An 11685-nucleotide genomic window follows, 5' to 3' on the forward strand; every position below is an offset into this window, starting at 1 on the left:
TTAAGATAAGGATACCAACTTCCCCACATTGACATTTGCTTAAGGATAAGCATTTCTCCCTAGGCTAGGATTTGATTGCTGCACTCATCCTGTGACCACCCAGCTCAGAGACAACAGACCTGACACCAGCCACGCCCATCGAGACAGCCCAGATCTGCTCCCGCTGTGTCCATCAATAGCTATTCTGGCAGGGCAATCTGGCAAAGGCCATCTTGTAGGCTGTTGTAAAAGGGGACATTGCAATCTGATGCTCTTTGACAGTATATAACCACTCTGTACACCCCACTTCTTCAAGTGCCCTTCCTTCCCTAAGGAAGGCCTCTGTCCATAGTCCTCAAAAGTTGACTCATAATAAACTCACCCCCATTTTGAGTTAGTTTATTGAATTCTTTATGTCGGCAGATAATGAGAGGAGGAATCTGTGGGCCTCAACTTCTACTGTAGTAAGCCCCTAGAACTGCCCTCCCACCAAGACATTGCCGCACAGGGGAAGAAAAGACATAGGTCTCCCAAGAGAGAGTAGAGGATGCTGTCCAGGAAGAGAAATGGATCTTGGACAATGCCCCCAAATGCCAATTGTCTATTATACATAGAACCAAGATCCAGATAACTTCCCACAAAGATCAGAACTGTGGCTAGATCTACTTGAGATAAAATAAACAACAAACAAATGCTCCAAATTCCCATTTGAAGGTCAAAGAAACCAACTGCTCTTTACAAAAGAGATGGCCAGGAAGACCTCAGTGTATAGATCATGATCTCTATGGGCCCAACAAGTGAAGTGGCTGCGCGGAAACATTAATTCAGTGTGAGGCCATATTAATGGAGAGTAGAATCTAGGAAAGGAGGTGAAAGTTTGGCTTTATTCCCAACTGGGTTCAGTTCCAAGAGTCATTCTTTAAAGGGGACATTGTTGACCTGGTAAGAAGCAAATAGAGGAGAGATGTCACAATGGTGAGAGCCCAGAATCCTGTCCTTTGAGGAAAGGCTGAAAGAACTGGGAGTTTTGGCCTGGAGGAGAAGATTCTAGAGAAATAGAGATGTACAATTCAGAAGAGATTCTCACAAGGAAAACAGTAGAAGCTGGTCAGGCGATATGGGAAATGGGAAAAGCCGAACTCTCTCCCAGAGTTGGAAAAGCTGGATTCAGGCTCCACCATTTACCAGCTACTCAGGACCGAACACTCTTCCAACTGCAACATGTCAGACACGTCCGAAGGCTGAGTGTTGCCTTTCTGTGAGAGCCAGAAAACACTGGGAGAGGATTTCAGCTCAACTCTAGGGAAGAAGTTTCTTTCTTTTTTGAATAAATTTATTCAAAAGTTCATTTATTGTTCTTATCTCTGATCACAAAAGAAATACACGGTTGTGTAGAATATTGAGTAAGCGGAAAAACAAAATTAGATAAAAAATCATAGCAACCACTATTTACCCTCCAGTATTTAGAGATAGGATAGATAGATAGTCAGGCAGAGAGAACAAAAATGAGATCAAACCAATGACTGTCTGAGAGAATCAAGAGTATTGGCAGGTGGGGCGGCCCAGTGGCACAAGCGGTTAAGTGTGCGCGCTCGGTGCAGCGGCCGGGGTTCGCCGGTTCAGGTCCCAGAGTGCGCACCGGCGCTTTGCAGCAACCATGCTGTGGCGCCATCCCATATAAAGTGGAGGAAGATGGGCATGGATGTTAGCCCAGGTCAGTCTTCCTCAAAAAAAAAGAAAGAGGATTGGCAGATGTTAGCACAGGGCTGATCTTCCTCACACACACACAAAAAAGAGTATCGGCAGGTAAAGATGCGTGTATTGGCATGTAAGGATGTTTACTGCAGTATTGTTTCTAGTAGGAAAAAAAAGCTGTAAATCACCTGATTGCCCATCAGTAGGGGATATTGGGAATGTTTGAGTAAATGACAGTGCATCCACACCATGCAGTAGGGTGTAGCTAGTTGAAAGAAAAGGGTGGAGCGGATATGTATTGCCTTCAAAATGTTTCCAACGTCTATCACTTAAGGCAAAACAAAGTTATAGAATAATATGGATAGTATGATCACATTTTTCTAAAAAGAAATGCATGCACGTATGTGTTTTTATAAGCAAGGAAACAGTATGGTGTTAACAGTGGGTCCATCTGGGGGGCAGAGTCGGAGAGGCCAAGGGTAAGACAGTTAATGTGTTATTTGAACATTTCCGTGTTGCTTGAAGTGGGATAGTTAGCGTATATTATTTTTATAATTTGAATGACTGAAATTTACATAAACAACAATCTACCCTGGAAGTTTCTCCATGCCATTAAAGTTTCCACATCATATTTAATGACCATGTGTATTCCTCGTGTGGATTTCTCTTAATGTATTGAACCTAGAGGGGCACAGTTAGTACGTCAGGAGCTGTCCCAAGAGGGACCAGGAGGCGTTTTGATCGTGTCTAGCAGACCCAAAAATGTGCAGACCCATAGATCTAACCATGCCTCGGGTAGGAAGTCATCTGACAGGTACACCAGTGCATGTGCACGAAAATGTCTATGCAAGAATGGTCCCTGCGTCATTATTTCTGCTAGCAAAAGGCTAGAAACAACCACCGCGTTCAACCTCAGGACTGGATAAATAAACATTACAGGCGCCATATGCTGCAATTCTCACCAGCGAATACAAGAAATGAGATGGAGCTGTAGAAATTTACATGGAAAATGTGCCAGGATATATTGCAAAGTGAAGAGAAAAAGACAAGTTACAGAATAATATGTACAGTATGATCTCATTTCTGTTTAAAATGCTTATGTGAATAAGATCTGAAGGACACACATCAAGTAGGCAGGATTTGTCTATAGGTATATATGTATGTATCCCTATAAGGAATAGGTATAGAGCTATAAAGGAAGTGAGCTCCCTGTCCCATGAGGTATGCAAACAGAGATTAGCTGCTGCATTTTCAAGGATGCTGCGGAAGGGATTTCCATGTCCCTTGGAGGTGACCTCGCTTCCCCGCTTAGCCCTGAGAATTTCTGAGAGAGGGGAGGTCAGGACTGGGAGGAGAATCCACCTCTAAGGGGAAAGGGTTAAGCGGGGATGGCGCTCCTGTTGGGGGGCTCGTCGATCCGCAGCGCCGAACTCTGTTAGCCAAGTCTGAGCATCTCCGGAGGATGCGGCGCGGAGGAAGCGGCTGCAGGGACGCGCAAGGTGAACGCGGGGCTGCCGGCGTGGCGCCCAGGTGAGGAGCTGGCCGAGGGAGGGGGCGATGGCAGAGTCCTGGCCGGGAGCATGGCCTGCAGCCCCCCTCTCGGGCGCGAGCAGCAGGGCCTCCAGCAGCGCCCACCCCTACCCGGGATACTGCGGGAAGGCGCAGAGCCAGGGGAGAGGAGACCGAGGAGGAGAGGTAACCCGATATGGACCAGCTCCTGGAGGCTGCCCTGCGGCGGCCTGCGCCCTGACCCCAGGCCAGCCTCTCCCCAGTCCCTGGGGCAGGGAGATACTCCCCACCCCCCACCAAAAAAAAAACTCTCTCCAGCAGCGGAACCTAGGGCTGGGCAGCCCCCTCCTTGTCCGCAGATGCCTACATCTCTTGGATTGGGGGTGGTGAGCAGATGGTATATGCTTATCACTGAAGGCCCAACTCAACCGTCTCCTCCTCTGCAAAGCTTTTTGGACCTCCTGTGCGAAATGAGCCACTGTGGGCTTCACAGTGCTTAGAATGGCCATGTGCTGGCTGTGTGACCTTGGGCGGGTTGCTCAACCTCTCTGAACCTTGGTTTCTTCCCCTATGAAATGGGTATGCCAACACCTGGTTGTGTTGCGGGGTTTGGATGAGATTGAGGATGTGCAGCTAAGGTTAGCACAGGAGCCTAACTGGGTAAGAGCTGGACGCAGGGGCACTGTTATTAACCAGTACCCGTGTTAGTGGCCTTTCAGGCCTCCCCTCAGCTCAGCACCACTCCCGACACTGGAACTGAGGCTTCTCTTTAGGTCCCCAGCACCTAGCCTGGGCCAGGAGCAGAACATGGGGCTCGGTGAATGTTTGAGAAATGAGCTCACGAGGCGATAAGGCAGAGTCTAACTCAGTTTCGGGGATGGGTTTAAAGGGTCTTTGAACCCCCTGAAATTGTCCACAAGCTTTGGTGAACCTGCGCATTTTCCTGGGGAGAGAGCCTGGAGTTTTGTTTGTTTACCATTTTTCACATAAAGGTTTATTTTAATTGAAGTACAGTTGACATACAATATTACAGGAGTTTCAGGTGTACGATATAGTGATTCGACATTTGTATACATTATGAAATGATCACCGTGACAAGTGTAGTAACCATCTGTCACCATACAAAGTTATTACAATATTATTGACTATATTCCCTATGCTGTCCATTGCATCCCCGAGACTTACTTATTTTATAGCTGGAATTTTGTATCTCTTAATCTCCCGCACCTATTTCACCCATCTCCGCACCCCCTCCCCTTCGTCTGGAGTTTTCATCGGCTTCCTCAAGGTGTCCGTGAGCCACCAAGGGTTAGCAGCAGGGAGCTTTGGGCACGGCTGCTTCCTGGAGGGAAAGGAGCAAGGCTTCTGCCCTAAACACCACATGAGGCCTCAGCTCTCACCACGGCGCTGTCCCCCTTCTCCTGGCCGAGGGTCCCTTCCTGCCTCCTGGCTCAGCTAGGGACTACATGAAAGAGGAACCTTCAGGAATATCCACCTGGAGCCAGGCGTATGTGGGGGGCTGGAGACAAGAAATGCAAGATGCAGACGCAGCCCTTGAGAAGCCCCAGGCTGGGGGGCAGAATGGAGACAGGAGATTATTAGACTGGGTGACCAGGGTGACGGCAAGGGGTGGGGGGGGTGTCAGAGAAAGAATATCTAAACCGAAACGAGCCGCCGTCATATCCTGCCTGGATTTCCGCACTCTCTCCCCCTTTTACAATACTTCTCGGACCTTGTCACTCCCATATTTACCATCTCCATTGGCTTCCTGTGATGCTGAGAATCACATCCAGGTGCCTTATGTGGTTTACGAGGCCCCTTGTGGCCTCTTCCTGATTTCATCTCCCTCTGTCACTCCTCCTTCAGTTGCTGTGCTCCAGCCACGCTAGCCTTCTTCTTGCTTGAACTCACTCATTCCTGCTTCAGGGCCTTCGCACTTTCTGTGCCCTCTGCCAAATGCTTTTCCCCCACGTCTTCAGTGGCTGCCTCGTTCAGCGTTTAGCTTAAATGCCACCTGAGAGAGGCCTTCCTGGCACCCCTGTGTAAAGCAGTCCCCATCCATCTATGTCCTAACCTGTTTTATTTTCTTCATAGCTCACCTTATTTGAAAGTATTCACCGTCTGTCTCTCCCCTGGAATGCCAGCTCTGTGAGGGCAGGAATCTTGTCAGTCTGGTTCACTGCTTTCTCCCCAGGGCCTGGCACACAGTATGTGCTCAAATTATCTGTTGAACTAGTTAGGGAGGCTGGTGGGAAAGAAAGCTTTTTGGACAAAGGGAAAAGTAAAGGGCTCTAATGCTTACTGAGCTCCTTAATATGGGCCTGGCCCATAGTGTGTTTTGTTATGAGGGTCTTATAAGAGCCCCTTTGAGTGGGGTACTCATTATACCCATTTTACTGGCGAGAAAACCATGATGCAGAGAGAGAGGTAAAGTAATTCCCCCAGGAAATGGCGAAGCTGGGATTCAAACCCGGGTCCTTCCTCAAAGGCAGTGGCCTGTTCCTCTGCCTCTCCACTTCTCTGATATTTGAGCTGGGCCTTCAACAATAGGATTTCAGCAAGTGAGGGAGAAGGGAGAGGGCATTCAGGCTGAGGGAACAGCAGGAGCAAAGGCCTGGGGCGTCGGACAGTCCAGAGGGTGTTGAAGGATGGGCGAGCAGCCTGGTGTGGTCTTGGAAAGGCAGGAGAGGAGCTTATATTCTCTCCTGAGGGCGGTGGAGAGCCATTGGAGGTTTTGAAGCAGGGCAAATGGCGTGACCAGAGATGCAGTTTTACAAGGTCACTCTGGGCAGCATGAAGAGGTTGAGTAGGAAGGCGTGGGGGAGGGGCAGCTGCTTGTGTCACTCTTCTTTCTTTCCCACCAGCCCCCTTTGGGCAACCGTGGGAGCCCCCAACCCTCACATGTCACCCCCTCTCCTTTTTGTAGGCTCATCCGGTGAGGACTGGAAGTTGAGGGCTCTGGGCTCAGGCATCCGAGTGGACCATGGCCCCCAGCCCATGGGGCCCTCTACGTGGCCTCCTGCCACTGTTGCTGCTGCCGTCCCTGGGCGCTGGCCCTGCCCTGGGCCGGGGCCTTCCCAGACCACTTGAGGACTCGGAACCACACCTGCTCCCAGGAGCCCACCCCAAGGGTCCTGTTGGCACAGAGCCCCAGGCCTTCACCTTCCTCTGGGAGAAGCCCAGAGATGAGAGCCCCTGGAACTCCAGTGTCCCCCAGGTCCCTGCTGAGGAGGCACCCGAGAGGCCGGCAGACTCTCCCCTGGGCCCAGCCCTGCATGGACCTAAAGCGGCCAGGGGGGCTCAGAGAGAAGGACTCCCAGTAACTGATGACCTCCAGATGGCTCGAGGGCCAAGTTCTCAGGGCTGGACAGGACCTCCTGACTCACAGGAGCCTATGGAGCAGGAAGCACCAGCCCCGCCCCCAGTGGGCACCCCCCATCTCACTTTCATCCCCACGCCTCCCAGACCCCAGCTTGGGGTAGCCACAGTTCCTCCCTCTCCAGGGGAGCCTGGAGGCCAACTGGGAAGGCAACCCCCTGGAGATGAGGGTCTGGTGGCCAAAGCCAAGACCAGGGTCTCAGAGACATCCCCCTCGGCGCACCAGGGCCCTCCACGCTCTTGTGCCCCACTCCGGCACTGTCAGGAAGCCGGCGCTGAAAGAACAGGCTTGGGGTGAGGAGGACTTCCGGGAGGCAGCTCGAGGTCCTCTCTTCGCCCAGCGGCATCCAGCAGCCCCTGATGTTGGCTCAGTATCCCGGTTGGCGGCATCCTCTCGGGAGCCTGGGTCCCAGCCAGACCTGGCAGCGGCCAGAAGCCTTCCTCCTCCTGAGGAGCTGCCAGTGGAGCTCCCTGAGAAGTCCGGAGGTGGGGACACCTGGGAAGTCAGTTTTTCAAGTCCCTCACCCAAGCAGGCTGACCTCCCTGACGTTACGGGCTCACCAGGACCCCAGCCCTCAGGTCCCCCAGCCTCAGAGACTTCTGATGGGCGGCCTAAGCCAGGTGGGTATCAAAGTGAGAGTGCTGAGCAGGGCTGGGAGGAGGCGGCGTTCCAGGATGCCCCAGTTTCTCTGTGCCCTCTGGTCCCTCTGGGTCCCGGTTTCCTCATGCTGACAAATGAGGGTGATGGTGCCACCCTCCTGGGGGATGAGACTTTGGAGACCGCTGGGTGGTCAGGCAACGTGATGACTGCTTTTATTATTTCAGCGAGAGCAGCAACGAACGGAGCAGACCCCGTCTCCCCCCAGCGGGTGAGAGGAGCGGTGGAGGTCCCAGGTCCCCTGAAGTCCCTCATCCCTGTCCCTTCGGACCCTGGCCCAGCTACAAACCGAACAGAGAGCCCTATGGGGCCTGTGCAGCCAGGTGAGGGCATGGCTGGGGGTACTCTGCCTAATAACTAAGAACCTGTGTGAGGTTATCTGTGGGGGGACGGGGGACAGTGAATAGGGACAAACACTCTCTTAAAGGAATTGGCCAGGACCTCCTTGAAACCACTTACGATAATAAACTCACTGGGTACTCTAGGAGAAGTCATTTGCCCTTTGGGGGCTGGAATAGTCTTCAGTGTAACATGGGGATGCTTAGTGCAGTGATTCTCCAACTCCTGCAAATCACTGGAGGAGCTTTAAAAAATCCTGGTGCCCAGGCCCCATCCCAAGGAGTTCTGATTCAGCTGGTCTCCAGGTGATTCTGATACGCAGCCCGTGTTGAGAACTGCCGGTATATTATTAATAAAAATGATAGCTCACATCCATTTAACACTTACTGGGTGTAGGGAGCTCTGCTAAACGTTTAATCCTCACCCCCTCCCAGTGAGGTGGGGGCTCTTACCATCCCTGTTTTACAATGTGCTTGGGAAAGTTAAACACCTGGCCCACTACACTAGAGAATGATGGAAAATCAGAAACGCTTTACAAAGGGCGATTTTAATATTGTTATTATTGCAGATGAAGCCGAGGAGTGGCCGGGGCGCCCCCAAAGCCATCCCCCAGCACCCCCAGTGCAGGCCCCCTCGACGTCACGCCAGGGCCTCATTCGGGTCACCACGCAGCGTGCCCTGGGCCAGCTACCCCCTCCGGAGCCCTCAGCCAGCTCCATGGCATCAGCCCCAGCCTCCAGCCCCCCCGGCCAACGCCACCGCACCCCCCCTGCCCTGGGGTCCCCTGCGGCGGGTGCTGAGCTTTTCCTGGGAGCTGCACGTCTATGGGGTGGGGGTGCTCTTCCTCCTGCCCGCCTCGTTGGCGCTGGCCTCGCTGGCAGCCGCCCCTGCGGGGTCCCGGCTAGCACTGGTGGCTGCGGTGCTGGTGCTCGTAGCGTCGGCGCTGCGATCCGCCTACATGCTGGCTGACCCCTACGGCTCGCAGGCGCGGCTGGGCTTACGCGCCAGCCTGGTGCTCTACAACCTGCCCTTCCCCTTGCTGCTCACTGCGCTCGCTGCCCTCACCCTGCTCGGCCTGGGCGCCGGGCTGCCACAGCAGCTGCAGAACCCGCTCCTGCTGGGAGCGTTGGCGTTGGCGCACGGTGTGGGGTTGCTCACTGCAGACCTGCTGTCCGCCAGGCCTGCACTCAACCTCCTGGCCCAGGGCTTATCGTGCGCCTGGGGCGCGGTGGTGGCTCTGGGCACACTCTGCCTGTGCCGTCGCCGCCTGCTGGACGGGCCGCGGGGCTGGGATACGAGCCCGGGCCCGCGGCTGCTGGCCGTGGCGGGTGCGCTGGGGCTGCTGGCCAGCGGCTTGCAGCTGGCGGCCGCGCTGTGGCTGTACCCGGGCCCAGGCCGGGTGGGCCGCTTCTCGTGGGCCTGGTGGGGTGTCCACTTTTGGCTGCGCCTGCTGGAGCTGACATGGGCGCTCGCCATGGCGCTGGCCGCCGTGGCCGCCGCACGGCCCAGGCCGCCCACAGAGCACGCTTGCTGGGCTAAGCTGCTGCGCCTGGCGTGCCCCGCGCCCTCGGGCAAGAGCGAGGTGCCGGAGCGGCCCAACAACTGCTATGCGGGGCCCAGCGGCGTCGGCCCAGGTAGCTTGGACATCAGCAGGAGCCTCATCCGCAACCCAGCGGAAGGTGGGCCGCCTGCCACGCCCAATTCAGACGCCTGGGGCTCGGCTGCGTCGCTGGGCCATGGGCCCCAGGGTGGCCCGCGACTGTCCCGCAGCAGCGTGGGGCCGGCGCCATCGATGAGCGAGCTGGACCTGCGGCCGCCGTCACCCATCAACCTGAGCCGCAGCATCGACGCCGCGCTCTTCCGAGAGCACCTGGTGCGAGACAGCGTCTTCCGGCGCTGCGGCCTGCGCGGCCTGGCCTCCCCGCCGCCCGGGAGCGTGCTGCGGCCGCGCCGGGGCAGCCACCCCGACGCCGAGCTCGACGGCGCGGGCTCTTCGCTCCTCCGCGGCCGCTGCCGCTCGCTCAGCGACGTGCGCGTAATCTTGCTGCCTCTGTGCTGCTTCTGGACGTTTCCCATAAATGGAACCATATAATATGTGGCCTTTTGTGTCTGCTTCTTTCACTTAGCATAATATTTTCAAGGTTCATCCACGTTGCAGTATGTAACAGTATTTCATTTCTTTTATGGCTCAATGATATTGTATTTTTTAGGTATATTGTACTTTTTAGATATTTTGTTTATCAGTTGATGAACATTGAGTTGTTCCTACTTTTTGGCCATCGTGAATAATGCTATGAATATATGTAAAGTTTTTTTTTTTTTTTGGTGAGGAAGATTGGCCCTGAGCTAACATCAGTTGCCAATCTTCCTCTTTTTGCTGAGGAAGATTAGCGCTGAACTAAAATCTGTTCCCCTCTTCTTCTATTTTGTAGAAGGGACACTGCCGTAGCATGGCTTGACGAGCAGTGTGTAGGTCGGCACCCAGGATCTGAACCTGCAAACCCTGGGCCACCAAAGTGGAGCATGTGAACTTAACCACTACGCCACCAGCTGCCCTGCATACAAGTTTTCATGGGGGCATATGTGTTAAACTCATGTAGGTATATATCTAGGAGTGCAATTGCTGGATCATTTGGTAAGTCTATGTTTGACTTGTGAGGAACTGCCAAACTATTTTCCAAAGCAACTGCACCATGATTCCTACCAGCAATGTGTGAGACCTCCAGTTTCTCACATCTTCATCAACACTTGTTATTGACTTTTTTATTTCAGCCAACCGAATGAATGTGAAGTGGTACCTCACTGGTTTTGATTAGCATTTCCCTGATGACTAGTGATGCTGAGCATCATTTTATGTGCTTATTGGACATTTGTGTATCTTTTATGGACAAATGTCTGTTCACATCCTTTACCAATTTTTTAATTAAGATGTTTGTCTTTTTATTGTTGAGTTGTAAGTGCTCTTCATATATTTTGGATACTAGATTCTAAATCGTAAATCAGAAATATGATTTGCAAACATTTTCTCCCATTCTGTGGGTCACTCCCTTTATTTTTATTTATTTCTTTTAACACAATATTCATTGATTTTTTTCCTCATAATTAAGCAGATTTTGATAGAAATTTGATGACAGTGAGCTGTAAATTTTCTGTTTTCTCCTGGAAACTATACCAGGCAACAAGAAGAATGGAAACAAAATCTCTATATCCTCAGCAAAGGAGACAGAAAAAGAAATTCCACGAATTCCATATTGTGTAAGTATGGCTAAGAGCAACTGAGAACAGCAATATCTGCACAGGAAGCCACAAGTGTGGCAGGGAATAATCAGAAGATTAGAGGAAGCCCAGTGTGGCAGCTGTCCAAAATCTCAGACAAATAATTATTTCCAGAAAGAGAGGGCATCACCCTGTATGTGAACTGTATTTAGAATAATAGAATAGAGCCCTGATCCACGGTTGCGACAGAGAAATTTTTATATTATACAGGCAAAGAACTGGTGTTATAACCTCAGCACTATTTCTGGAACAAGATCTTCAAGTTAAAAACAGTCCTGAGTTTCACTTTCTGAGATATGTTAAACAACCTAGTCAAGAATGCTGAAAATGGTAAAGCGTTCATTCAGGCAGTCATTCAACAAATATATTTTTGAGCAACTTGTACATGTCAGGCATTATTCTAGGTATTAGGAAAAGACCAACGGACAGAACATGCAAAAATCCCCAATGTCACATAAGCTTATAGACTAATGAAGCAGACAAACAATACATGAAATAAAGAAGTAAAATATACAAAGAAAGTGATAAGTGTAATGGAAAAAATTAAGTAGAAAAGGGAGCTGGGTAGTACCAGAGAGTTAAGGGTTGCGATTTTAACAGGGTGGTGAGGTAGGGCCTCACCGAGAAGGTGACACGGGCAAACACCTGCAATAGGTAAGGGAAGAAGAAATCCAGATACCTGGGGAAAGCCATTTCAGGAGAGGAAACACAAAAGCATGATTATTTATCTAATAATTTTCTTTCACTCAGCTTACTGTCTGAAAAAGTCAGGTGTATATAATTTACATAATTGGAGACAGAATTTACATACAGTACAATTTACCCCTTTTAACCACGCAGCTCAGTGAGTT

At 51.7% G+C, this 11685-nt stretch overlaps 1 protein-coding gene across 1 annotated transcript; it reads left to right on the forward strand.

The window, feature by feature from the left end:
* The first annotated feature begins 3210 nt into the window (after positions 1-3210).
* LOC101395562 (proline-rich transmembrane protein 3) lies at positions 3211-9801 on the forward strand. The gene is given in 6 exon segments (XM_087431547.1): positions 3211-3369; positions 6110-6789; positions 6791-7182; positions 7387-7542; positions 8127-8299; positions 8301-9801. Coding segments are annotated over 5 exon segments (2694 nt in total). The 5' UTR covers positions 3211-3369; positions 6110-6166; the 3' UTR covers positions 9651-9801.
* Positions 9802-11685: the final 1884 nt, after the last annotated feature.

This window comes from Ceratotherium simum, chromosome 5 (assembly GCF_057802395.1).
Source record: "Ceratotherium simum simum isolate JZ-2026a chromosome 5, ASM5780239v1, whole genome shotgun sequence".
Lineage (NCBI taxonomy): Eukaryota > Metazoa > Chordata > Mammalia > Perissodactyla > Rhinocerotidae > Ceratotherium > Ceratotherium simum.